This window comes from Octodon degus, unplaced genomic scaffold, assembly GCF_000260255.1.
Source record: "Octodon degus isolate 3935 unplaced genomic scaffold, OctDeg1.0 scaffold00017, whole genome shotgun sequence".
NCBI lineage: Eukaryota > Metazoa > Chordata > Mammalia > Rodentia > Octodontidae > Octodon > Octodon degus.
Genome location: NW_004524593.1, coordinates 21,847,484 through 21,874,113, shown reverse-complemented (window position 1 = coordinate 21,874,113; position 26,630 = coordinate 21,847,484). Strand labels below are relative to the sequence as shown.

The following is a 26,630-nucleotide window of genomic DNA, read 5'->3' as shown; positions in this document are numbered from 1 at the left end:
CGGCCAGGGCCTGCTCGGCTCCCGCGCCCGCCCAGCCCGGCCGGGCCGTGGCGAGCGCTAACCGGCTCTGAGCGCGCGGGTCCCGGGCCCACTCCCGGCCCTCGGCCCGAGGAGGCTGCAGGAAGCCCGGGGGGCTCGCGGGAGTTCAGGTCATCTCCTGTTTTCTGACGGGCTCAGACTCGGACTAAATGAACGGATGTGCCTGCAAGATTGGGCTCAAAATAGAAGCGGCCTTAGTATTTTAGGCTACTGCAGAAATCCTTATTTCTTCCGGAGAAAAACTCTATAATGACTCCTAGCACTTCCCCTTTTAATATTTGTGCAACTTTATCTCCACCGGCAAGTTGCTCGGGTGACGCAAATCCGCTCTTGTGTATTACAACTACCAAAATAAACGCACGGAAATCAATTCCCTTCTAGCAATGAAAATATAAATATACAGCTGCGACTTTTCCCTTTAATCTTTGCTTTCCGAGCTGTCCGGGCGGTGGCGAAATGAGCTGGCCCAGATCTACGGAGCAGGGCGTCAGGCCTGGGCGCAGTGCAGGGCGATTAAACCCAAATACTGAGAACTCTGGCTACATCACCGGGCCTTAAATGTGGCCGCGTCTTGTACAGCAATTAAGCGCTAGGAAGAATGTATGCAATGTGTTAATTATTGAAACTGTCCTACCAACTTGATTTGAAACTGTCTCATTGCTATTTGTTTATCAAAATTATGGGGAAAAAATGTGGCCGCGTTTTGCGGGGGGGGGGGGGGGGATTAGCGCCTTCGCTGAGGTTTCTTCTTGCCGTTTTTTCACTGTTGTCTGTAATCCTTGCAATTCCTTTCTTTCCATCTTTCTTCCTGGGCCAACACAGCCAAAATCTATTTCCCTGAACCGAAAGGACGGGGTAGAGAAGCTCCTTTGTAGTTTAACAGAAAGGTTCAGGATGACTTAGGCAGGCAGAGACCAAATCCAGGTAGATGACCCCATGATGCAGGCCCCTTGTGACCAGCACCTCTATACTTGAAGTCCCCAGCGTGAATTCTTGCCCTGGACCCAAGGACATGAAAGGTGAGTGACACCCAGCACTAGGTTCTGCTTGTGACAGGAGTGCACCCCAGGCGAGCCCCACTGGCCCGATCTGCTGCCGCTTCTGCTTTTGCTTTTAGACTCCGGGCAGAGTGAGGGCCAGGCCTTTGCTCTGTGGCCTTGGACACCCCACCCACTAATTTTAAATATTATTTCAAACATGAAACCTATTGGTTTCAAAAAAGAGAGAGATGGAAATAAATATTCACAGTCAAAACGAAAAGGAAACACAGCTTACTCAGCTGTTTAAGAATTTGAGAGATTTGCAGCGTTGTAGGAATCTGTATATGGTGCCTGTCCTTCTGCCGGAGGGAGATTTATGGGCCACCTAGCCCAGCACTCTCAGCTCAGCTTCTTGTGGGTTCTAGATCCTGAGTTAGGACTCTGGAGTCCCCCTGCAGACACCCTCCACACACACACACTTTGGATTATTCTAGGCAGACCCCCCACTCTCCTTTCCTGGAGACCTCACAGTGGTCCCAGAACTAAAGATAGATGCTGAGTTTTTCAAAAGAATTGAACCTCAGGTGGGAAAGGCACACCCCCCTGCCACCACCAGGCTTAGTCTTTCTGCACTTCCCTGTGGTGCCTGGCCCTCGGGTGGCCGGCCAGTCCTCTCTGCTTCTGAGGCCCTACTCTCGGACACCAGCAAGAGGCTGGACCCAGAGCTTCCAGCAGCCCTTTGGGTCTGATCCCACGTCCTCTGACATCACACCCCCATCTTACCAAGCAGCCGGGAAGGACCCTAAATCCGGAAAACCCCGATGCAGAGCCCACAGCGATGGGGGCACATTGTAACACAGACACCCTGTGCTTGCCAGGAGGTCCTGGCCCCCTAAAAATGAAACAGAAGAGACTGCTGAAAACCGCAGCCATTGGGGAGGCAGGAGGAGTACAAGTTCAAGGCCAGCCAGCCGATGCTGATGGAGACCCTGTCTCCAAATAAAATAAATAAATAAAATGAAAACAGCAGGGCCGAGGCCCAGGGGTAGAGTGTGTGGCTAGCATGCACCGGGCCCTGGATTCGGGTCTCCTATCAGGAAACAACAAACTGGAGTGGGAAGTAAGGAGAAAAGCGCCGCCAGAAGCGGCAAACAGAATGGAGGCTAGCTGTGCACAGACTGCGAAGGTGCAAGGGACGAGTGCCAACCACGCCAGGAATGAGAAGGTCCTGCGGGGTGCGAGGATGCTGTAGCCAGGAGAAGGCCTCTGTGAACGGAGCCAGAGGTCCCAGCGTGCCTCTCGCTCTGGCCGGGACTGTGGCAGCTGCGGGATCCGCGCACTCGGCGCCTCCACCCTCCTTGGGGTCCTGTACAGGGAAAGTCTGTTCTCTGCTGCCACCTGCTGGATCATCCCTGCGTTGCTGTCTGGGACCCCGCCTGGTGCGAAGGTTTGCTCTTGGTCTGGAAAAAGGAGGGTTTCTAAAATCAGCCTAGCCATGGCGCTTCATGGAGCACCCCCTGTGTGAGACAGGGTAAGGAAAGGGCCGGCCCTGAGGTAATAAAGGATCGGGCTACAGAGCTACCCCTGCTGGACGCAGAGGGCATAGATGGCTTTGAGCCCTGGGAGAGGTGCAGTGCCCTGCCCCAGTTCTGTTTGTTTTTGGAAACAGGGTCTCGCTATGTAATTCAGGCTGGTCTTCAACTAACTATAGCCCAAGCTGGCCTCAAATTTACAGCGATCCTCGTGCCTCAGCCTCCTGAGTTCTGGGATTATAGGCGTGTACCCCTGCATCTGGATCTCTTGCTCTTTCTGTAGTAAAGGCTGACTTCTCTGCTGATGTCACCCCCTCTCTTGTGGTCACTCGCCCTTCTGTGGCCTTCTGCCACTGAAATCCTTAGTCTCCTGATCCAGCTCCCTCCATCCTGCCAAACCTGTTCTCCAGTGCCATTTTCCATCCAGGAGTAGAGCCCAGGCGCCCCCTTGCCACTCAGAGCTTCCCTGTGCCTCACGCCTCTGCCTCCCGCCTCAGCCTGCTGGGCTGTCCTGGTCCCGAGGGGCTCAGCGCAGGGGTTTCTGCATGGGGTGTTCTGGCCTCAGCCCCCACCCTGCCATTTTGCTCAACTGGCTTCTGTGTCAGAGTTGAGGTTCACCCCTGCCCAGTTTTAGGGCATTGGATCTTTGGAAGGAGGCCCTCTGAGCAGTACTGAGGATGTAGGGACTGTGCGTTCTGGGTCACTCTGTGTTCCCAGAGAGAAGGGAGGGGCTGGGGACAAGAAGCCCCTTCCAAGTCACACCCTTCGATCATCTTGTTCAGGCCAGGTCCCACCTCCAAACCTGAAACTCCAGGGGACATTGTGTATCCAGACCATAGCATTCCTGCTCTGCCCCACCAAATGTGAATGCCCAGTCCATTGTGCAAAAGGCATTTGGTCCCCCTCTGAGTCTCACCAATCTTAAGAGTGCTAGCACTGCTAAGAAGTCCAAGCGCAGGGCTGGTGAGATGGCTCAGTGGTCTAAAGCACCTACTTAGAACAAGCTTAGCAAAGCATAGGGACCCTGGTTCAATCCCCCAGCACCACATGCCAGCCAGCCCCGCCCCCTGGTCACACACGCACACACACACACACACAAATAAATTTTTTTTAAAAAAAAGTCCAAGCTCAAAGTCCCCAAACTGGGTGAAAGCAGCTACCACATCCAGTACAGCAGCCATGAGCCAGCCTCCAGGGCAGGCATGCTGATGAGTGAGCAGCCCCCACCCCACGTCCTTGCTGGCACCAGCCCACGTGCCCTTTCCCTGGGCCTGGCCCCTTGCTGGCTGCACCACCAGGTTTCAGCAGGTGACCCACACTCCTGGCCTCTCCACCCCCCTGAGATCTCCACTTCACCACAACCCCACACACTGCTCTCAAAGGCTCCTGGCAGCGACGGCGCCATGGTGACACATTTCAGCCTGGCCTTATAGGACCCCTTCTGAAATCTGGGCAGAGGCTTCCAGAATACTCCTACCTCTTAATACCCCATGCCTAGAAAACCAGCACCATGTAGATGACACCAAGGTCTTCCATCAGCAGGAGCAGTATTCAGGCCCCCTTGGATCATGGGCTCTGAGCACATGGATGGTAAGCTCAGGGACACATTTCCCTGGGCAGCTCTGAATGAGCAGACTTCCAAGGACTTTCTTGTCAAGGGAAATACTTACTTTTGTGCCCTCGACCCTCCAGTGCGTGGAGTCCCACTGCTTGGGGCCGCCCTTGCGGTGTCTTCTCTTGCCTCTGTGCAAAGTACTTGGCTTCTTTTTAATGTCCCTCTCCTAAGTAGCAAGGTTCCCTTCTGCCCCAACTTGTAGACATGTTCATTCTTGTGAGACAGCAAACTTTTCAAATCATTCAACTCCGTTTGCTTCTGACTCTCACTGTCAGTCTGGCTAACTGTAGCTGGCAGTACCCGTGACGTGACCTGAGCATTGGGCTGCATTGAAACTTCCTTTGCAAGATTGCTTAGTCAGTTGTACAGCAATTAACCACTAAGAAGAATGTATACAGTGTGTTAATTACTGAAACTGACCTACCGATTTGATTTGAAACTGTCTCATTGCTATTTGTTTATCAATAAAATTATGGCAAAAAAAGAAAAAAATAAACATAACAATGGAAAAAAATAAAATAAAAAATAAATAAATAAATTTAAAAAAGATTGCTTAGTCGGTTGTGCTCAATCTTAATAAGACTCTGTGGCACATGATTTCTCGTCCAGCTACCAGTGGGGTCTGTTCACAGCTGAAATGACCTGAACCTGCTCTGTAATGCTTGTCTTCCTACCAGCATCCACGCGTTCTCATCAAACTCTTGCACCGGTCCCTGCCCACAGCATGTAAGTCTGCTCCAGATGGTGTCCTCCAGCTTTCCTCAGTACCTTCCTCAAATCAGTTCCACAGGCCTGTGACCCACACGACAGGCACAGTCACTGCAGCCACCATATTCCTGGCAATAGTGAGCAGCGTCAGTCACTTTCTCACCCATGGGCCAAGCGCCCAACACCACGACTCAGGAGGACAGGCTGCCCATTTCGCTGGGCTCCTTCCATGGCTCACTGGGCCCGAGGCAGAAATGGCGTGCAGAAGGGCCGTGGTGAAGGCACAGCAGGGGCCCGCCACGCAGCGCATGGGAGCCAGGCAGCAGAGAGGGAAGGGGCAGCGGGGCACGAGTACATCCTCACAGTTCATGCCCCCGGGGACTCACCCACTGCTGGCCAGGCCCCATCTCTGAAATTAAACCTTTCAGGGAACGTCTTACGTTTGCACTACAACACTCTCCAAAGAAATTACGGGACTCCGTCTCCTTCTCTTTGCTTTTTTCTCTGGGTCCTGTCTGATGAAGTGAGGGGTTTTACTCTTCCACGAACTATCACCATAATGTGCTAATTAACTACATGGCAAGTGCCAAAAGTCATAGACGAGGACTTCAAATTATGAGCCAAAATAAACCTTTTCTCTTTATAAGACAATTATCTCAGGTGTTTTGTCATAGTGACAGGAAGTTGACTGACACAGCAGCTGTGAAATCTTACATAGTAGAGGTGAGCACTGACTCTAGAGTGTGTGTGTTTCTTCCCAGATGGCAGCTGGCCCTTGACTCACTATAGCTGTCTCCAGCTTCCAGGAGGCCTTGGGCCTGGATGCTGTCCTGGAAGCCAGCACCCCTGTGTTCTCTTATGAACCACTGCACACTCTCCCCTTGTGCTGTTTCCCAATGAAAGACAGCCCCTCCCTTCCTGTGAGAGGCCTGCAGGCCTCTGGTCTGCCATGCTGCACCTACCTGCAGGGGTCCTAGATTGGAGCCCTGGTTCCAGCCTGCTGTGCCACACGACCAGCTTTCTTGGCACCCGAGGCTACTCTGTTTAGTTTCAGTTTCAGCTCTTTCCAACTAACATGCACAAAATGTCGAAACAGAGGGGTGGACGGGACCACAGTGCTCAAGCTGTTCCTGGCCCAAAACCCGTGGTCAGTGCCACAGGGAGCAGGGCCGTGGCCACGCCCCTCACAGTGGCTCACTTTGGAATGCAAGCTGAGTCCAGCTGTGCTATAACCTGGCAGGAACGTTTTCTTATTTCTAGTCTTTTGCTCTCAACGTGAGCTCTGTCATGAAAACTGCTTGCCGAAGCAAGAATATTGGAGTACATTTGTTAATGTGGACATTACCGAAGAAGTAAAGCAAAATGATTAGAGAGCTGCTGCACACGCGATGTCACTATGGCTCCGTGGCTAGAGACTACCGTAGGAAACGTGTCTGCGAGGGGGCGTGAGACACTGCCCCCAATTCTAGGCCTAAGCACTGTAGATGGCCCCAGCAACCCCAGTGGGAGGGGGGAGGCTCGAGCTGGCGTGGCTAACGGGTACTCCTGGTCAGCTCCCAGGTTCCTTTTCTGAATCTGGACATATGCAGAAGCCCTAGACATGGCAGAAACGTCTCAGAATAGTTGCGGCCTGGGTGAAGTCAGATCCCCTAGAATATGTGGCTCTCGACAATGGGACTTTAAATCTGTGTCTCAAGAAAGCATGCGCATGCTGGGGACCGAGCCCAGGCCCTCACACACACTGGGACAGCTCTGAGTCGCATCTCAGCCCGCTCCTCAAATTCGCCCAGAGGCTGGTGCGAACGTACTGAAATCACACACTGGCCTGTTGTCAGCTGTGCTACAACTGCAGACTCGTGCAACACGAAGACAACCCACAAATGTCTTGTGATTGTGTAATGCCGATCATGTAGGTGCATACTTTACATAATAAATAACTTACACAATAATTTTTGAAGGATAAAAAAACATACACCAGGCTGTAGTAAAAATGATATGATGCCATCTATTAGCAAAGGGCAATCAGAATTATTCCACTCTCATTTTGCTCAAGTTTTCTTCTAAAGAAAAACTGCAAATATCTTAAAAACAATTAATGTAAATTTAAAGTCCTATCTAATCTGGAACATTCCTTGAAGCTAGTGAAAGATAGAAGTGGTGCTTAAAATGCACCATGCTGTAGCCCACGTGCTAGAAAGCTTCTGCTATAAACTTAGAGCTTCTGCTAGCCACAGCCACATTCTTTGGGAATTAATGCAGAAGAAGAGAGAAGCCACAATCAAGAGGCAAAAAGCAGGCTAAATTTCAGAAGGGTTACAAGACTCAGATGAGTAAATAAATTCCTGGGAAATCTAGACCAGAGGATCAAGTTGTTTAGCATTTTGAAAACTGTCTAGGATTCCACTGAAACAACATGAGCATTTTAAGAGAATTAAAAGTGGTAAAAAATAGTCATTGGAAATGATGCAGAATTTCACTGAATGAAATGATAGGAATTAAGCTAGGAATTAAGCAATGATTGTTCCCCATTACATATCTTTTCTTGAAATTAGTTGTCCAGATTACCAGATATAAGCATGCAAAATTGGTCAAAAAGCATTAAAAAAAGAAAAAAAATAGGCATGAAGTGTTTCTTTCAATAGATCAGTAGAAATCAGCAGTACAATTATCTAAGCTGTTCTGCGCATGTACACATATATTTTCCCTTCCTTCCTTTTTCTTTTTTCCTTTTCCTCACCCTGGTTGTTCTTCCCTTTGGACACTTTCTTTCCCTTTCGCAGTATCTATTGTACCTTTCCGATTTTATTTATTCTTTCAGGTTCTTACATCAGAGAGACAATATGATGTCTTTAAAAGAGCAAGTGATGCCAAGCTATAGGATCTCTTTTTTCCTAAAAGGCTAGTAAGTCCATCAAGTAGTTCGTTCAGTGTATTTACAAATATTCTTTTGAGTCAGATACCACATAACCAGAACTCCTCTACACAGTGGCAACCTGGCAGCAGAAAAGAAAACAAAGCTCACTCTCAGGAGGCACGCATTCGACAGATGTGGTGTGCAGATGTGCCACTTTCCGTGGCAAATGTGTTCACACACTTCAAGCATACACTAATAGAAGACACATATCTAACTCTCAAAAAAAATAAAAGGACACGTTTAATAAAGCAACAGTCAAAACGGAATAGATACAGCCTGCTGGTGATCGCTTCTGTGGATAAAACAAAAGCGTAATAAAGAGACTAACAGTAAGAGACCAACACTGAACACCCGCATTGTGGCTAGGGAGATAGCTCAGTGGCTGAAGGGTCTGCCTGGCAAGCACAAGCACCTGAGTGAAAGCTGGATTCGTGGTATGAAGGCAGTCGGTTGGGTCTGTCACCCTGATGCTAGTAATCAGCAAAACTGCAGAGGGGTCCAAAGTCCTACGAGAGCACTCCAGACAATGACCAGCTTATTTCTGGCTCTCCTGAGCACCACTGCTACTGGCAGTGTAGATGGAGATGCAGGGAGTCACCCAGAGAAAGAAAATCCAGGAGGAGCGACAGCAGAGTACCGATAAACAACATGTGAGAAGGCCACATGAGGGCCTGAGCACTCCAGGGAGCCATTCCTCTCGGGAGTCACCAGGAGCCTGGGAAGCAGGGCCAACATCGTGGCCTTCACAACCCCGAAGACGAGCCAGAGCCTCTCAACAATCTGAGCAGTAATTCAGGAGAAGTGGCTGAAGCTTATGAGAGCAGGGGTCTTCGTGGTGTCTCCGCCCTGCGTCTGTCCCTTTCTCTTCAGTGTGTGAGAGCCTTGAGAACCAACAGCTTACCCCATGGACTATGAAACCCAGCACACTGCAGCGTGCTGAATAGCCGCGGAGCCCCCCAAGGTCTCGGCCTTGCACAGGGTTCCTGGGCAAATAATCAGCAACCATTGAGCACTGCAGCTGCCTGAGGCTGCTCTCTCTCTCTCTCTCTCTCTCTCTCTCTCTCTCTCTCTCTCTCTCTCGAAGTGAGAGGAATCTGGGGAACACGCTGTCCGTGTGGGGCTTCGCAAAACTTTCACGTACCCCTCTGAATCTAGAAGACCACGGGTGCAGGCGGAACTGTCCCAGTATCCAGAAAAGCCCGAGGACACACTAAGCCCTTGCCTTCAGTTGACCTTGGGCTCTGCGAAATCAGGACATGAAGGCCAAGATGTCATTGTAGGTGGCCTGCAAGAGTGCTGGAGACGCGACATTTCCAGAGCGCTCCCCGGCAAGGCCGGCAGGGTCCTTGCTGCTGGCGTGTGAGGAAGCGCGAGTCCCACCATCAGTGGAAGCCTCGCCAACCAGGCCGAGCGGCAGTAGCTGCGCGTGGCTCTGAAGAAGACTTGGCATGATGAGTCTAGGAAGGCCACTAAGCAAGCAGACAACTACTACTAACACAAACAGAAAGAAACAACAAGTCCTGCTGAGAGGCAAGGCCTGATCTCCAGTCACCAAGCTAAGATTTTGAATTTAAAACACACACACACACACACACACACACACACACACACACACACACACTGTAGCCCAAGCCAAGGAACAGCAAAGAACGCCATTTACTTGCAGGGGAAAAAAAAATGCAATGAAAGGAAACAGTCCCAGAAATGTCACACTTGGACTTTGTATACAGAGCTAAAATGAGCCTATAAATGTGTTCACAGAATCGAAGCACATCCAGGCCTAAGGAACGAAATGAAAGCACCAGCGATGCACCGGCTGATAAGGAATGTCAGGAAAGAGACGCAAATGGGGAACTCCACAGCAATGTCAGCTGGCTGAACACAGAACAGCAGACACGCTCGGGGGTGGGTGGAGCTCCCCGGCGCGCAGAGAGGAGTGTAGATGAATGGTGGCCCGGGAGCAAGGAGCAAGGGCTTGGGCTCGGGAGCTGTCCCAAGTGAGCTGGCCTGAGTGTGAGGAGAGAGCAGAAGGAATATCTGGTGGCGGAGAGACAGCCAGCGGCATGAGCACCTACCCGGCAAGGTGAAGGATCCGAGTCTGACCCCCAGCCCCACATGCCATGCGCTCTTGGCCCCAGATGCCCAGGCGTGCTGTCTGGGCCCCAGACACGGGCGGCCACCACGTGGCCCTGGAACCAGGCGTGGTGCTATGTGCCTGTAAGCCCAGCACTAGGGAGACTGAGCCAGGAGGATCTCTGTGAGTTTGAGACCAGCCTGGGGGCTACAAAAGTGAGCACGAGGCCAGTATGAGCTGCACTGCGAGACCCTGTGAGAGAGAGAGAGAGAGAGAGAGAGAGAGAGAGAGAGAGAGAGAGAGAGAAGGCAGGCAAGGCAGTCTGGGAAAAAATCATGGAAAGCTCCCCAGGTCTGAATTCTTTCTTAGCCATTCTGAGGGCCAAGGGTGCACTCGGCGACGAGATGCTTGCCCAGCACGAACAAATCTTGGATTCAAGCCCAGGACCACAAAACAAACAATAATAAGTACATTGGTGGGGCTGGGGAGGTGGCTCAGAGGAATAAGCACTTCCCTGGCAAGCACAAGGGCCTGAGTTCAATCCCCAGTTTTTCCAAAAAAAAAAAAAAAAATCTTTGGGGCCAGGGAAAAAAAAAAAAAAAAAAATCTTTGGGGCCAGGGAGATGGCTCAATGGAATAATGCTTCCCTGGCAAGCACAAGCCAAAAAAAAAAAAAAGTGCATTGGTGGAGCCAATATGCTCAAGAAAATTCGGGCAGACTCAATTTAAAAATCTCCAAGCACAAGGTCTTGAGTTCAATCTCTGGTACCACCAAAAATAAAAAAATAAAAATTTAAAGATCTGATGATACTCAATACATAGTAATAAGCTGATGAAACATAAAGACAAAAAGAAAGCAGCACTTCAGAAATGACCTGCCCATAGGAAGAAATCTCAGCCAGAAGCACTGCGGCCAGAAGCGGTGGTGGCCTGTGTAGGAAGAAAAGGCCTCCAGTGAGAAGCACTGCATGGAGTGAAGATAAATTAACTCATCCGGAGATCAAAAACGTTTGGAGAATCCTGAGCAGACGCACCGCCCAGGACCACAAGCAGTGCTCAGGCTGAAGAGAGCAGCAGTCACTAGGCACGAGCCCGGGTCCACCCGGAAGAATAGCACATAACCCTAAAAGCCAAGGTGAACGGAATTGTGCAACTTTGCATCATCCGGGGAGCTGCAGAAAGCAGTAAGTGCAGGACGTGGCACAGGGATGATGGTGTGTAAATACATAACTTTGGGGCAGTAAGGCCACCAAGGAGAGCTCTCTAGGAGCAAAGCTTTTGTTTACTATTGAAAATCAAGCTGGTTGTGTTGGTATAAACTAAGATCTAACTGTAATTCCCGTCAAGAAGAGAAATGACAAGGGACCGAAAGTGGCACAGTAGAAACGATATCAAACAGAAGGCTTCAGCAGAAGGAGAGCAGAGGAGGGCACGCTACAGGCAGAGTTGGCACAGCAGGGCTGCAGGTGCGAATCCTACCTGGTTCTTCCTTATAGTGCATGCAAGCGTTCCAGCAGGCAGCAGCTAACACAGGGGCTGTGAACAACGCTTCTGGTACGTGACTGACAAAAGCCACACTGCGCTTCAAAGACACAAACAAATTGAAAGTAAAGAATGGACAAAATATTGTATAAGCAAAAGTAAAAAAGAGACAGAGAGGCAATGTTACTATCAGGCAAACAGACATTAAAACAAAAATTAAGTGGAGTCAGAAAAAAGTACTGGGGCCAGGGAGATGGCTCAGTGGAATAAGCGCTTCCTTGGCAAGCGCAAGGGCCTGAGTTCAATCCCTGGTTCCACTAAAAATATAAAAATAAATAAATAAATGTTAAAAAAAAAAAGTGGGTAGAACAGCTGGAAAATCTGACATGCAAATCACACAGCAAACCAACCGGACCACACGCTTCCACAGAGCGTTCTGGCCACAGGAGGTCTTCACGCCTCCTCAGGTCTTCACGCCTCCTCAGGTGGAGCACATGTTCAGCCATGCAGCACTCAACCAGTGTGAAAGGATTAAAGCCATAAGGAGTGTTTCCTGTAACCACAGGAAGTTAAAACTCAGTAACAGAAAGAAACTGGGAAGTTCTGTAATAGGTAAAACTCAATGACGTGCTCCTAAGTGATCAGCGAGCCCGAAGAGTAACCGAGGGGAAAGCAGAGGGTGTGTGAGGCGAGTGAGCACGAAAGCAGAGCGAGGCGACACTTACCAGCTGAAGGTGAGGCTGTGAGTAGAGAAAAGTGTTTAGACAAACGCCTACTTTTTCAATGGAAGCTCTCAAATCAGTAAGTTAACCCTCCAGGAGCTGGAGGTAACTCAGCAGGAGAACGGACTGCCTAACATGCGTGACATCCTGGAAACTCCAACGTGACACGCATGCACGCATGCACACGCACACACATGCACGTGCACGCACCTTTCACTTGAAAACATTGTAAGAAGAACAGCAGGTTAAACTCAGAACAAGCAGTAAGCAAGAAGCAATAAAGATTAGAGCAGAAATAAGCAAAGAATAGAAAATAATAGAGAAAACCAATAACGCTAAAGACCAACTTTCTGGAAAAATCCACACAGTTGGCCGGTCTTTCACTTAGACTGATGAGGGTGGTCGAGAGAGACAGAGACTGCGGTAGAGACCCAGAGAGAGACCCAAGTGACTGAAGTCGGGGTGAAAGAGGCAGTACTCCCGACCCCACTCTCAGCTGCCCTGTGCTGAACGGGGGAGCAGGAAGAAAACGCTCTCTTCCACTCGAGAGCAGGAAGAAAACGCGAGGAGGCGCCTGAGGGCAAAGGTCGCATCGTTGTCAGAAAGCGTCCCACCGCATCTGGCCGCACCCATGACATCAGAGGCTTCCCTTGCCGGCCCCCACAAGCTCACCCACAAGGAAAAGAAGAGATGACACTTGCCACGTACCCTGCAAGGCCAGCGACGGCTGACACCAGAGGCGGGCGCAGATGTCACAGGAAAAGAGAACTACACGGCTACGTTCCTTCTCCGTACGAGTGAAGAAACCCCCAACACAAAATTACAAGGTGGGCACGACATGCTAATCGCAAACAAGGTACTGCTGTGTAACCTGTCACTCCTCATAAAGTGGGACAAACTTGGAGACGCCTGTTGCTGGCTGATTTATGTAAAGATTTTATTCATAAATTGATTTCTTAATTAAGTCCATCAGTACACTTGAGGCACACACAGTGCTCCCACTCACCGTGGGAAAGGCACACCTGCACCTGACACGTCTGGCTCTTGCGCTTGCTTTGTTCCCCTCCCTTGTTACTGTTTTGTTTATTTGCTTTTTATCTTGAGACAGGGTGCTGCGCGCCACCACGCTGTCCCTTCAACCCCTTCCCTTCCTCTCGACAAAAGCTTTGCTTCCCGTTTCCCCTCCGTGCTCAGGTTCTCTCTTCCCCTCCTTCCTGGCCCCGCCCCCAGCTCAGCTTTCGGTCTGAACGTCGTCCTCCTGTTTCGCAGCGTCTAGCGTGCTTTTCGGTCCTTCCTTCTGCTTTTCGCTTCTCACACCGGAGAAGTGAGGCAGCGCTCGCACACTCCTGTCCAATTCCTTTCACTCATGAGTGTGCTCTCCAGGTGGACCCATTGCACTGCCCTTCCTTAGGACTGAGCAGGGCTCTGCTGTACAAGGGAATCCCACCTCTATCCACTGCTGGTTGACTGTAAATCTTACTACAAAACCACAGTAATCAAGGCAGCGTGGCTCTGGCCCAGGACAGACACGCAGACCAGTCGAACTGGGAGCGCAAAAATAAAGTCTTGCCCTGGTCAGCAGATAGCTGATAACAGGGACAAAGGAATTTAGTGAGGAAAGAATACTCCTTTCGAAAGATGGTGGGTGAGGGCTAGCGAGGCGGCTCAGCAGACTAAATGCCTGGCTAGGCAAGCGCAGGGGCCAGGCCACACGCGGGCCAGCCCTGTCCTCAGGCTCACTGAGCCAGCCAAGAACAGGCGTGGCGATACCGCCTGCAGTCCCAGTGCTGGGGAGGCTGCAAACAGGAGGGTCACCACGAGGCAGAGGTGTGACAATGGGAAAGTCCACGTGAAGCATGGTGTCCTACGTCACAGCGTGTATACAGGGTAACTCAAGATGAACCGCTGGCCTGAGAATAAGAAAACCATAAAGTTTTAGGATGCAGCATAGGAGTAAATCTCTGGGACCTCGTATGACAGTAATGGTTTCTTAACCACAGCACCAAGAGGCAATTAAATATATCTACATAAACAAATTGGACTTTATGCAAATGAAAACTTTCTTGGTTGAAGGAAGCCATCTGTTATGGCTTGTGTCTAGTTGCCCCCCCAAAAGGCCCCATGCAGTCATGGGGCGGACTTCTAGAGTTAACTCATGATCCAGTGCTAGGATTATGGGTGTGAGTGTTGCTGGGATTATGGGTGTGAGTGTTGCTGGGATTATGGGTGTGAGTGCTGCTGGGATTATGGGCATGAGTGCTATGCCCAGCCTGGGACTGATGGCCTGAATGCAATATAAGAGAGACAGACTTGCTCTCTGTAGCCATTGTTGCTGTTACTCCTCCCTTTTGCTCTTGCTGTTTTGCTGCCTTCTGCCACCTGCTTTCCGCCACAATGAACTGCTGCCCTCTGCCCTGTGCCGCTCTGCCTTGGAGCCAGCTGAGTGTGGACTGAAACCTCCACAAACTGTGAGCTAAACAAACCTTTACCTCCTTCACTTTGAGTGTCTGTTATTTGTCCCAGCAATGAGAGCAGAGTAACTGAGATACTATCAATACCAAAAACAAATCCATGGAATGAGTGGGAAGATTTCTGAAATCATATGTGAGACAATGGCCTAGATTAAGAATTATTACAAACCAGCAATAAGAAACAAGTCAATTAAAAAGGGCAAAGAAATGGCAACATTCCTCCAAAGGCACCCTATAGCTGGACCCCGACAGCCCCATGGTACAGGAAAGGCTGTCGGCGCCACTAGCCGCCAAGGAAATGCAAGCCTAAACTGAGGCGATGCAGCTGCGGGGTGCTGGGCTTGCTGCCCCTGAAGGCATCGTGTCCTCCACCTGGGGCACCCTGCACCCTGGCCTGTACTCCCTGTCCTTGGCCGGCTCCTGTATGTCTGTCAGAGCCCACCCCTCGCCACGGCCCTTCCTGGCAGCCTTCAGGCCTGTCCCCTGCCTTCCTCCACATCCCGTCTGTTTCCCTGGGTGCATCCCCAGTCCTGCTGGGTGGTTACTGTCCCTGCCCACACCCCCTGCTAGGAGTCTTCTCTGCATGGACAGTCATTCATTCTTCATCCTCTGTGCCTTGCACTGGGACTGGCAAAAAGGAAGTGCTCAGCAAACAGTTTTTCAGGGATGACTGAGCCCAGAATTACAAATGACAAACAAAAGAAAAAAATACTGATTGCATTACAATACCAGAGACTCACAGACGCAGGGAGAAGGAGCAGTGGGCTTAGAGCCCAGCACCCGAGACCTGGGCTCCACCTCACACAGGAAGAGGTACACAACTAGGCCTGGACGGCTGTCCAGGGCAGTGGCCAGGGCAGGATGGCCACCAGGATCAGGGCTTTGCAAAGCTCCTGCGGACAGAACGGGATGGGGACAGGCTCTGAGGCTGTACGGTGGAAGCAGGACCAGCGGCAGCCAAAAGGAGAATGAATGGGAGGAAAGATGGCGAGGGGAGGCAGGTCCAGCCCAGAGTCAGAAAAGCAAAGACAACCGTGAACACGAGCTTCTTTGTCATTTCCCTGCCTCACCCCCAAGTCCTTAATGGTAATACAGCAGCTCAGGGGTCTTCCAGCGGTGCCAGGTGCGGCCGGGCTTCTGCTCCCACTGTTTCATTTAATCCTCGCAATATACTATGCAGAGCACAGCAGAAGTCACCTTTCCTGAGACGTTCTCTGGATAGACATTTGACAACGCCCGGCTTAATGCATTCTGCAGAGGGCAACCCAATATTTTCCTTTTCAAATGGTTAAATATATGCACATTAATGTTTTCTACTTTATTATTTTCATCTATCTTTATTAGTTTTGCTTGTTAGTGTTATTCCTGAGTTGAACGCTTTGATTATTTTTTAATCTTTCATTTTCTAAGAAACATGCATTTTAAAACTGCAGGATTTCCTCTGAGCATTCCGTTGGCAGTTCCACATTTGTTTTCATAAGAGGTCTATACTTTGTTTTAAATACTTTTAGTTTGCTTTTATATTCAAGAACTTAGAAGAATACTGTCCTATTTCCAAGTGGAGAGTTGTGGGGTGTGTGTGTGTGTGTGTGTGTGTGTGTGTGTGTGAATTTCTATTTTATTGCACTGTACACAGAGGGGGCAATTGATGTGACCATTTACTTTGCAATTTATTGGCATATTCTCAACAAGTACCTAATTTTGTGGATTTCTGCAGAGCTTAAAAAATCACTACTGTCTCTGTTGAACGCCAAGTTTTCGTGTATCTGCTAAACATGTGTACACTGTCCAAACCTTACAGCCGCAGCATCACTTGTGGAGTACTTAGTTTTCCATGGTGAGGCTCAGGACCACAGGTCAGTCTCTTCTGACACTAGGCAGCTTTTCATCGCTGTGACAAAATGCCGAATGCAAATGGCTTGAAGGAGGAGAGGCCATCTGAGGCTCGTGGGCCCAGAGGTCTGGTCCATAGCGGGCTCCACTGCCTCACGTGGGTGGTGAGGCAGCACCCTCATGGTGGAGCTGCCTGCCTCAGGGAACCAGAAGCAGAGAGAGAAAGGGAAGGACATGCCCTTCGCCTAAGTCCCGGGGGCCAACTTCCGCCAGCTCGAGCCCGCCTCCAGCAGCAAGGAGCTCATCAAGGGGTTGAACTACTAACGTGAGCATGCTCTTCACCTGCACCCCTCTGAACACCACTGCCTGAAAGGCTCAAGACCTCAGTACAGGGCTGGCAAGACAGCTCAGCAGCCTAAGCGCCTGCTTAGGCAAGTGCAGGGACCAGGGTTCAATGCCGGCACCGAGACTGGGCATGGTGGTGCAGGTCTGCAAGGCCAGTGCTGGGGAGGCTGAAAACAGGAGGGTCACTAGGAGTCCTAGCTGCATTGTGAGACCCTGTACCAAATACAGTAAAAAAAAAAAAAAAAAAAAGGCCTCAGTACATGAGCATTGGGGGACACGTCACGTTTAAACCAAGATGCTCCCTATATTTCATTAGTTTTATACATCTTGAGGTTGGCAGGTGCCTGAGGTTGGTGACTTCTTCTTGAACTGTCTTCTAGGCTTGTGTCTTCCCCTTTCAATGCACTCCGCTTCACGTTCCATTCTGCCTCCTGTCTGTACAACTTCGAGCTTACTTACATTTAATTTTGAGTTTTTGAATAGTGTGACAGTCACATGGTTCAACCTTGAAAATGTGTACAATTATATTCAGAGAAGCCGCCTTCTCACGTTGGCCTCTGCAGCTGCAGGCAGGCCCAAGGCAGACTCGGCGTCACCAGCATAGTAAAAATCATCCGCCTGTCTGGGGTTAGCAGGAAACACAGGCTGACGCAAAGGACAGGCCACCTGGACAAGGACTCTGGACACGGTGTCAGTGCTGAGGGTACAGCTAGGACACACTGTCTGGGAGCAGTAGAGAACTGTACGCCCTCATGCTAGGCCCAGGGAGGATTTCTGGTGGTCTCTGCTTCAGGGGCCGCTGTATCGGGAAGCCCTTCCACGTTCCAGAACCTCCGTCCGTCCGTGTTGGCAAACCTGTGGCATGCGTGGCAAAGTGGCTCTTCGTGCCGTGGGAAGAGCTAAGTGGTTCGTCATCACTGACCAATACCATGCTCTGCCTTGATGGCAGGCAGGGGAAAAAGAAGGCATTGGAGACGTGGACTCAGAGAAGCACTGACTAGGTCTGAACCCTCAGATAGTCCACCTTGAAGACATCTTTAGTCTTATTTTTTGAACTGTTCACCCACCCATGAAAAGCGTTCTGAGATTTCATGGCTATTGGGTTCAACCAATCAACCAATCAACACTTTTAACTGATACTCACTGTCTTGATGTGCATAACCATTGTAGGCACAAGCCAGTCCCTCGCCTCGGAGAGCCTAAAGTTTAGATGGTGCTAAGAAATGTATAAAACAAGGAATAACATGAAGAAAGAGAAAAGCAGCCATGTGCTGCAGGTTGGTCTGTGAAAGTATCGCTAAAATAACCCCTGGGACATAGCTGTAGATCTATGTAAAACATCTGTAAGTGGAACACCGATTTGTGTTTGCTGTTCCCTACACACAGCATTTGAAAAACAGCCCCTGAACAACAATGGAGGCCACGCTCCGGACTCGCCTCGCGCTGGCCGGCCACATACAGCGCAGCTCACTCTTCTCACCCGCCCACCTCTCCCCCACTCCCTGTCCTTTCTCCCTCTCCTCCCCATGTGTCTTCCTGTCCCCGCCTTCCTGCCCCCAGCACCACTAACGCAGCCGCATCCCCAGCCAGCCCTGCCCTACCGACGCCTTTCTGCTGAGAAGCGAGGTGGCTGTGTCAGGGCTCTGATGCCTATTTTTATCCCCGTGTTTGTCCGGAGTCTGACGTGGCCGTCACCGTCTCCCCAAAGGCCCATTGTTCAGCCCTTCAAGAAGAATGTTGTTATATTGACTGCTAGTGCGTCAGCCCGGCTCTCTCTGGAGCAGCTTTTGGATGAAATTAGATAATTTCCATTAGGAGACCGTGCATTATTAGTCCCTGGTGCCAAGCTGGAGAACGTGCCAAGATGACTATTTCTGGTCAGGCTCAACTCAGGAAGGAACCTTCTTGGCTTTAATGGGATTTTGCTATTGTTGGTAGCCTTCTGTTTGACACCCGGCCAGCCCAGGGTTGGAAATTGTTTAGAAAGCTGCATGAAATATAATAGAGACCAGCCATTTACTAAAGCACATTCCTGAACCATGTTTATTTTGAAGAAGAGAAAAAAATATATTGTCCTTGGCAGACAACAATTTAAAAAAGAAAAAAAGAAAGAAAGCAGTAACTTGACTCCCTGAACATATGTGTCTCATTGCCAGTTGTGTTTGAAAATTCCCTTTTGGTATCAGAGAATTTCACACTGAAGGGATAAACTGCTTGTCCTACACATAAGCATCTTCACCACAGACCCATCCGGTCACCTAGGCCTTCGAGGATGATGCTGTCTAAGATGAGGTGTGGGAAAGAAGAAGCCCCAAGGAATATTTCAGGAGCCTGCTGGGGACAGTCTGAGCCCCAGATGTCAAGTCCCCCAAATCCCCTTTGTCTTTCTCTCCAGTCAGAACTCTTCTCACCCAGCTCTACCAGCCATGCCTGTTCGCAATGGCTGTGGGCTGTGCAGTTAGTCGGGAGCCAGAGTGGTGGGGGCTGGGGGGCCGGTGACATCTTCTCAGCCACTGTCAGAGTTGGCTGTGGAAAAGTTCCTCTATTTTGGCGTCACTGTTGCCAGAACAAGGCCCTTGTCTAAGGGGCTTGAAATACTGGGCTTTCTTGGGTGAGACTGAAGTCCCCAACCGCTGGCCGTGGTTGTGTGCTGGTGCCCAGCTGACCTTGTTTCCTTATCCGATCCGGTTGGGCTAAGTGCATGTGTGAGAAAACAGCAAACAGAACAGAACACAAGCCCTGAGGTGAGGCCTCGACAGACAACCCTTGAAGAAAAAATAAAATCCCACCTACTGTAGGAGGTCCCAGGCTGAATCAAAATGCTGTTTCCCAAGACAGCTTGCAGATAAAATCTTAAGGTCTGGACGCCAGTTCCCATCGCTGACATTTAGACGTCTTCAGACCTGCCGCTTCCTCTCAGTTATTAGGCGTCAGCCTTGGCCTTTTCCTCTTCAGCTCTTTCAATAAATAATATGTGCGTGAAGTCTTGACTCCCGACCACATTGAGGATGAGGGGAAGCAGAGATAATTAAAAGACAATCACCAAAGCCAACCATGGAGTCAGCTTGTGACAGAAATGTCACCTTTTTCCCGTGAAATGTCTCCTCAGAAGTGCTGACCCTCGGCCAGAGTCAAGATGGTGGGCAAGCCCTGCCAGGACGGGGAGAAGGGAGGCTCAGAAATGGGAGGCCGCAGCCCCGGGCCTGCAGGAGGCCAGGGCACCACAGTGTCAGCAGCTCCTTCCACGTGGCAGGCAGGACTGAAAGACAACCCCAAGTGCCAGCCGGCTGCCTGTGGGCCCCTCCCCGAGCCTGGGGGCCTGGTGAGTTGGGCAGGTGGCGCTGTGCTGTGACTCGGTTAAAGGATGGAGCACAGGTGAGCTGGGATGGCAGGTGTCATTGAGGTCCAAAGTTAGCTGGGTTTAGGGGGCCAAAGCGAGGTGGTCCTGGTCTCACTCAGCCAAGGTTCCTAAAGGGATCCGGTCCCTCTCAGTGGAGACACCAGTAGGTGGGCTGCTAGGACCAAGAGCAGGAGCTGTAAACAGGAATTCACTCATCACTGTGGTGGAGGTGGAGGGACCTCTCTCCAGTGTGCAGACAAATGTTTTCTTGGGTGTCCTCACACAGGGAAAGGGAGCTGGGAGCTGTCTGGGTCCCTTTCACAAGGGGCTTTACATTCCCGAAGGAAGGTCAGCACCTCTGACAGCTGCTGCACTCCTGGGGGGACTGGCACAGGAGTGGGCACTGGGGGCGTGTCCTGCTCCCTTTCTGCTGCGCTCCAGGAATCCGCAGCCAGGCTGACCTGGGGGTTTGGTGGGAGGCTCCTGGGAGCTGAGGGCTTCAGCTCTGTGCCTTACACAGAATCCCGCAGGCCACCCTGAGCAGAGCTGCCTCCTGAGAACACAGAAGCAACACTGTGCCCTGAGACCCAAAGCTGGGACCCACAGCCCGGGGTGCCCGGAGCTGCTGGGCATGCGGTAACCGCAGCACTGCAGCAGGAGGTGGCTGGCGGTGGCCAGCTATCCAACATAGCACAGGTCTGCCTGAGGGGATCACTGGCATGGGCGCCCCCAAGGCTTCAGCTGCACGTGGCTGTCTCCCCAGGGTGCCTGAGACCCTGATGGGTCACTGGCTACTTCCTTCCTGGACAGCAAATGACGCATCTGGGACACCACGCCAGCCTGGGTTCAAGGCCCCTTTGATACTCATTAGCTACATAACTTGGCCAAGTTATTTAATATCTTCATCTCAGAGTTTTAAAAATGTGAAAAGGAAACAAACTATTCAAAGAGAAGGAACAACTGAGATGAAGGAAAGGAGGAAAAAAAGAAAGAAGGGAAAAATATATGCATATGCACAGGATAGCTGGGAGACTACTGCTGATTTCTACTTATCAGCTGAAAGGAACAATTAATGATTATTTTTCTTTTTATTTTCTTTTACTTTTTGACCAATTTTTCATGCTTATATCTGGTAATCTTAACTAACTTGAGGACAGCAATGTGTAGTATAACAACATTTGTTGAATTCCTATCATTTTGTTTAGTGAAATTCTGCATCGTTTCTAATGTTTTTGATTACTTTTTATTATCTTTAAAAAACAAAAATAGGGCCAGCTGAATAGCTCAGCAGATTAAAGCGCCTGCAAGCAGGCACAGGGCCTGGACATTCGATCTCAGGCCTGCCCCGGCCCTGCCCCCTGGGCGCGCTGGGACAGCAATTGAGACCGGTCTGGTAGCACGCGGCTGTAATCCCAGCTCTTGGGAGGCTGTAAACAGGAAGATACTACAAGTACGGTCTAGTAGTGAGACCCTGAACACCCTGTAGACCCCTAAAAAAACTAAATAAATAAAGTGAAAAAGATAAAATAAAATAAAATGGGGACAGGAATACAATTTTTAGAGTCATCGTGAGAAGTAAATGCACAGTGGGGCGAGTGGCCCCGCAGCAGGACGGGCGCTGTGCCTGCTCGCTGCATGAGGTTTTGGGGTCTCAGCTCGAGAGCTGCTGTCCTGGCGAGACACCCCCTGCGCCTGCTGCTTCAGGCCAGCTCCTTCGCTTGCCTCAAAATTTAAAGAGTCAAGGGTGAACTAGGAAGTCAGGAGACAGATCCGTTACCAGTGGGAAGCGAGCACGCGAAAGCAGGCGGCAGGAAGACAGGGAGGTCGCCGTGAAAGGCGCGGGGCGGCGGAGGAGGCCGAGCGAGGAGCGGAGCTGCTCTGCCGCACGCGGACGCCGGACGCAGGGCAGCCGCCGCCAGCAGGAGCCTGCCCCGCCGCGCGTCCGCCCGCCTCCTCCCGGGCTCCAGCACCTCGGGCTGCAGGCCTGCAGGGCTTCCCAGGCAGCCTAGGAAGCCCTCCAGTCTCTTCGTCCTGCTCCAGCCCCGGGGCCGGAGGGCGGCAGCCAGACCGAGCTGAGCCTGAAATCCACCCGGGGCCTCTCGCGGGGGACCCAGAGGAGCTGCTCAGGCAGTCGTGACCTGAACGGAGCCGGGCAGCCTGAGAAGCGGCGGCGCCGCGTCCCCAGCGTGCGGGCGTCCCGACCTCAGGAGCCTCCTTACCATCCGCCGCCCCCCGCGCCCCCAGCATCTGTGTTCTGGGGCAGACGCTTGGTGGTGTAGTCCAGACAGAACACGGAAACCTTCTGGCCTGGCGCGGGCCCCTCCTGGATGGGGAGCTCCCCGGGGCCTAGGGCCGCTGCCCCCCGCCGGGCTCGAACACGCGACCCCTCGCCCAGCCGTCCCGCGGGGCCGCAGCCCGCCGCCCTGGCGCCCTGCTGGACTGCGCCGGCCGGCCGGTGGGCAAATGTGAGAAAGCGCTCCTTAGCGGGACTGCTGCGCCCTGCGGAGGGCAGCGCCAGGCCGGGGCCCTTTCCCGGGCACTGCGTTTATTTTCAAGGGAAAACAATTCCGATCAGAGCTATAAAAAGCGCTCTGGAGATAACTCAGGCCTGTTTGTTTTCAGTGAGGACGGCCCCGCCCTGCACCTCCTCCTCCTCCTGCCGGGCCTCCTCTTCTCCTTCCTCGAAGCCCGTTTCTCCTCTGTTCTTTTATTCACACTGCGTCCCTTTCATTGTCCCCTGCTCAGAAACATTAGATAAGAATCTGACTGCGTGGCATGAGGAAAATCCGCTCTTCCCCAAAGGAGCCTACCATTGTGCCGCCGCACTTCAAAGCCCTCACGTGACCTTATTTTTATTCTTTCTTTCATTTTTTTTCCTTCAAAAGTATGAACAATGCAGTTCACATCCGAGACCATCTGTGGGAAAATGTATTTCTCATTAGCCTGATACTAAGCTGCTGACCGCTGGCAGAGAGATACAGTGACTCATGCAAAGATTTGTGAAGACGCTTGACATTTTTTGCTCTTCTAAACAGTACAATGGTAACAGATTAGACCTCGGCAGAGACTGAGGGTCAGGAGTCACCGCTGGGTTATTCCAGGCCTCATCGAAGCAGCTCTTTAACCAAGTTATTAACTCAATATAATTGTGAGCTTAATGTACATAGAGCACGAGGGTGGGACAGCGAGGGCCGGGGCGCCTGCATTTCACAGGCAACATGACCAGTCACCATCACAGCGAAGGACAAGAGCGCTGGCCACAGGACAGAAGGCACAGGGTGCCTAAGTCGGGGGACTGAAGCCCCTCCTGGCTCGGGCTTGCGGTTCTCAGCGGTCCTTCACAGTAACGGGGTCAGGGTAGCAGAACAAGTTTGTCAGGACGCAGCTGATAGCATGCGACAAGGAGCAGACGTGAAGGAGAGGTCGCGGCCAGCGAGGAAGTGGACACTGAGGGGAAATCTGGCCTTGGCTTCCTGTGAACCATCAGCACAAGCACAGCCACAGGTCCCTGGCCTTCTCGTCAACAGAGGTGCTCTCTGTCCCCTGGCAAGTGACCCAGACTGCCCAGGGAGGACAGGCGATGTCGCATCCCTCACAAACAGCTTATCAGGTGCCTAGCAAGATGCCCAGACACTGCTGCGCCTGCTAAGTCTCAGATGCATCTCGAAAGGGACCCGGCCTTTCCTCCCCTTTCTCCACCAGCACCCCTGGCTCGGGCACCAGTGGCACTGGCGCGAGCTGACCGCCGCCACCCGCCTACTCACATGCTCGTGGTGCTGCCGCCTCTCTCTTACTTCATTTTACCTCATTTATCCTTCTCTTCTTTCTGCAGCCCGACTTCCACTCCTCTCTTCTCTCACCAGCACCCATCTGGAACAGGTAGCTGAGGACCCCGCTCTGCTCCTTACTCTGTGAATGTGTACAGGACTTTGGAGATCTAGTCATGTTGCCATCCATACGTGTGTGTATGTGTGTGGTTGTGTATGTGCCCACATATGCCACCATGTGTCATTTAACAAGAGGCACCTTTCAAGAAATGTATTATTAGGCAGCTTCATGGTTGTGCCAGCGTCACAGAGCATGCCCACAGAGACCAGATGGATGTGGCAGCCTCCCAGATGCCCAGCTGTGTGGGGTGGCCTGTAAGTCCTGGACCACGCACCTAGGAAGCATGGCCCGGTGCTCAGCAAGCACAGCACAGCGGCAAGTGCGTGTGTGTCGGGACAGCTCTGGGTGTGGGAGGGGTCCAGACCAAGTGCTGTGGTAGGAATCCCCCACTCCACTGGACTCCTAGGAGACCACCATGGTATAACCGATCCGTCCTCGACCGACACGTTACTCGTCCTAAGTCTGCGTGTGTGTGAGTACTGACTGCTGCGGATGTATCGCGGATGTCGCTTTATATTTACCCTTTCCCTTAGGAACAGGCCTGTGGGTGCCTCCAACTGCTCACTATTTTGAATTTATGCTATAGCTCTGATACAGTTTTAAAGTTAGAGAAAAGTAGCAGCAACAGTCCAAGAAGCGTCCGTGTACTCGTCGGCCACACTGGCCCGCCCGGCACGCCCTGCTGCCCTGGCTTCAGCGTGACCGGGTTCTCTTCCTGGCACGTCTGCGTTTGACCATTTGCGAGTCAGTCAGGCATATCAGGAGCCCCCTTCTCCTGAACTATTTCAGGGATTCCACTCTTTAGGAACAAGAACCGCCTCTCATTCATCACAATATCAGCAAAACGAGGGTAGCGAGCACGGCCGTGGCAGTTCATTTCCCCCAGAGTGCAGACTCCGCTCTCATCATCTGCTCCACTGCTGGGCACAGAGCTGCCTTGCTGTCCCTCACCAGGGTCCCGTCCAGGGCGGCGCATTGTGTTATGGTGGCATTTATTTCATGTTTGAATTTTACCTTTTTTTTTTTTGGCAGAGCCAGGGACTGAACTCAGGCCCTTGTGCTTACCAGGCAAATGCTTATTCTACTGAGCCATCTCCCCGGGCCTTGAATTTTACCTTTAATTTCTATTTATTCATTTATCTTTTGGAGACAGGGTCTCACTATGCAGCTCAGACTGGCCTTTAGCTCTCTTTGTATCCCTTGAACTCACAATGATCGTCTTGCCTCAGCCTCCTACAGGTGTGCGCCACCATGCCCGGGTCTTCAATTTAATTTTTAAACTTACATTTCTATGCATAAAAGCCATGTGTAACAGCAGGGTGCTAGGCGATGCTCCCACACAGGGGCGTCTTCTTCAGTCTCCTTCAATCGCGTGCCAGAATACACCCAAACACGGAGAGCACCAGGAAAGGCACGCGGTGGTAGGAAGCCTTCACTCCTCTGCCTTCAGGAGTCACTTCTTCAGCTTGTTACTGCAGGGCGGTGTCTGCCATTTCTCTGCTGGCAGTATTCTTTCCTTTGTGAACAGTAAAGGGCGTGTGAGAGGGTCCTCGTCCCTGAGCAGCTGCTCCGGTCCCCCGGAGCGTCGCTCTCCAGCCTCAGCACCCACCAGGTCCTCGCTCCACATTCCTTCCACGGCAGAGCTCACTCGCAGTCTCGCTTACTGACTTCTCCCTCTACTCATCATTTACGCATTGATGTAGTCTCTTCTCACTTAATGAGTTTAATCCATTATTAGCAGGAGGGATGACTGTAAGATGGTCACAGGTGTGGCCAGTGGCAGCCAGGCCACACTAGCATCAACACCCATCATTGGGTGAGTGTGCTGGGCCTTCAGGAGGGACTGTCTGGGGCTCACCCTGGGCTGCCTCCCACCCAGAACCGCCTTCCCACCGAGAATCCCCAGCTGGCTTCCGTGGCCTGTTCCTCTGGGAACTAAACTCTGAGTATTGTTTAGAACTACTGCTACTGAGCACATGTAAAAGTAGGCTGACACCCTCTTAGCATGTCCCAGCCCAGCCCCACAGGACTAGGCACATTGTCAACGTCCTTTCTGCTGGGTTTGTTACTCCTGCACATGGAAAATCCAGTCCCGTGTCCACAGGAGAGTCACTCATTTGCCAGCCCATACCGCTCCGTAAGCCGACTTTCTAACTTTGCCGAGTGTCTGTTTCTTGTTCTTTAGTGTTAAATTTTCAGAAGTGCCCAGAGCAGACCCTGGGGAACAATTTGGGGAGTGGCACAAATGTGCAGTCCTGCAGCCTGCAGATACCTAGACATACAGCGTTCCCGCCCCCCAGCAAGGGCCTCCCTCTCTCAACACCAACCTCTTTAGGGTGCAAGTCCATTTCCCATAGACGCCCGCCTATTTGCCCGTTCTTGGTGCCACGGGAGCCACCTCGCAGCTGCCCCTGGCTGGCCTGTCTTGCTCAGCACGCCTGAGGGTGTTTACGTGCCCACCACGTTCACCAGTTCCTCCCTCTCATTGTTCCATAGAATGTCATTGTATCACTGTGCGCCACTGATCTATTCATAAGCCGCTGATTGTTCCTCGATGTTGTCCTTTATGGTGCAGCTGTGGTAAACACTCTTGTAAAAGTCTCCTCCCGGAGATAAGCTTCCGCTCATTAACCTTTTAAAGGAAGCATCTTTTGTTTTGTTAACTGTCTCTATTGTTTTCCTATTTT

The 26,630-nt window shown here is 51.4% G+C and overlaps 1 protein-coding gene across 1 annotated transcript in view; it reads right to left on the bottom strand.

Annotated features, from left to right (window-relative positions):
• The window catches only part of Hlx (H2.0 like homeobox), a 31,351-nt gene extending 7,351 nt beyond the window's left edge, over positions 1-24,000 (bottom strand). Inside the window, exons 1-3 of the mRNA XM_004626946.2 lie at positions 23,916-24,000; positions 22,275-22,554; positions 21,833-22,086 (exon numbers count right to left, since the gene is read on the bottom strand). Coding sequence (XP_004627003.1) covers positions 21,833-22,086; positions 22,275-22,554; positions 23,916-24,000 — 619 coding nt within the window. The remainder of the gene's footprint in view (positions 1-21,832; positions 22,087-22,274; positions 22,555-23,915) is intronic.
• Between the last annotated feature and the right edge of the window lie 2,630 nt (positions 24,001-26,630).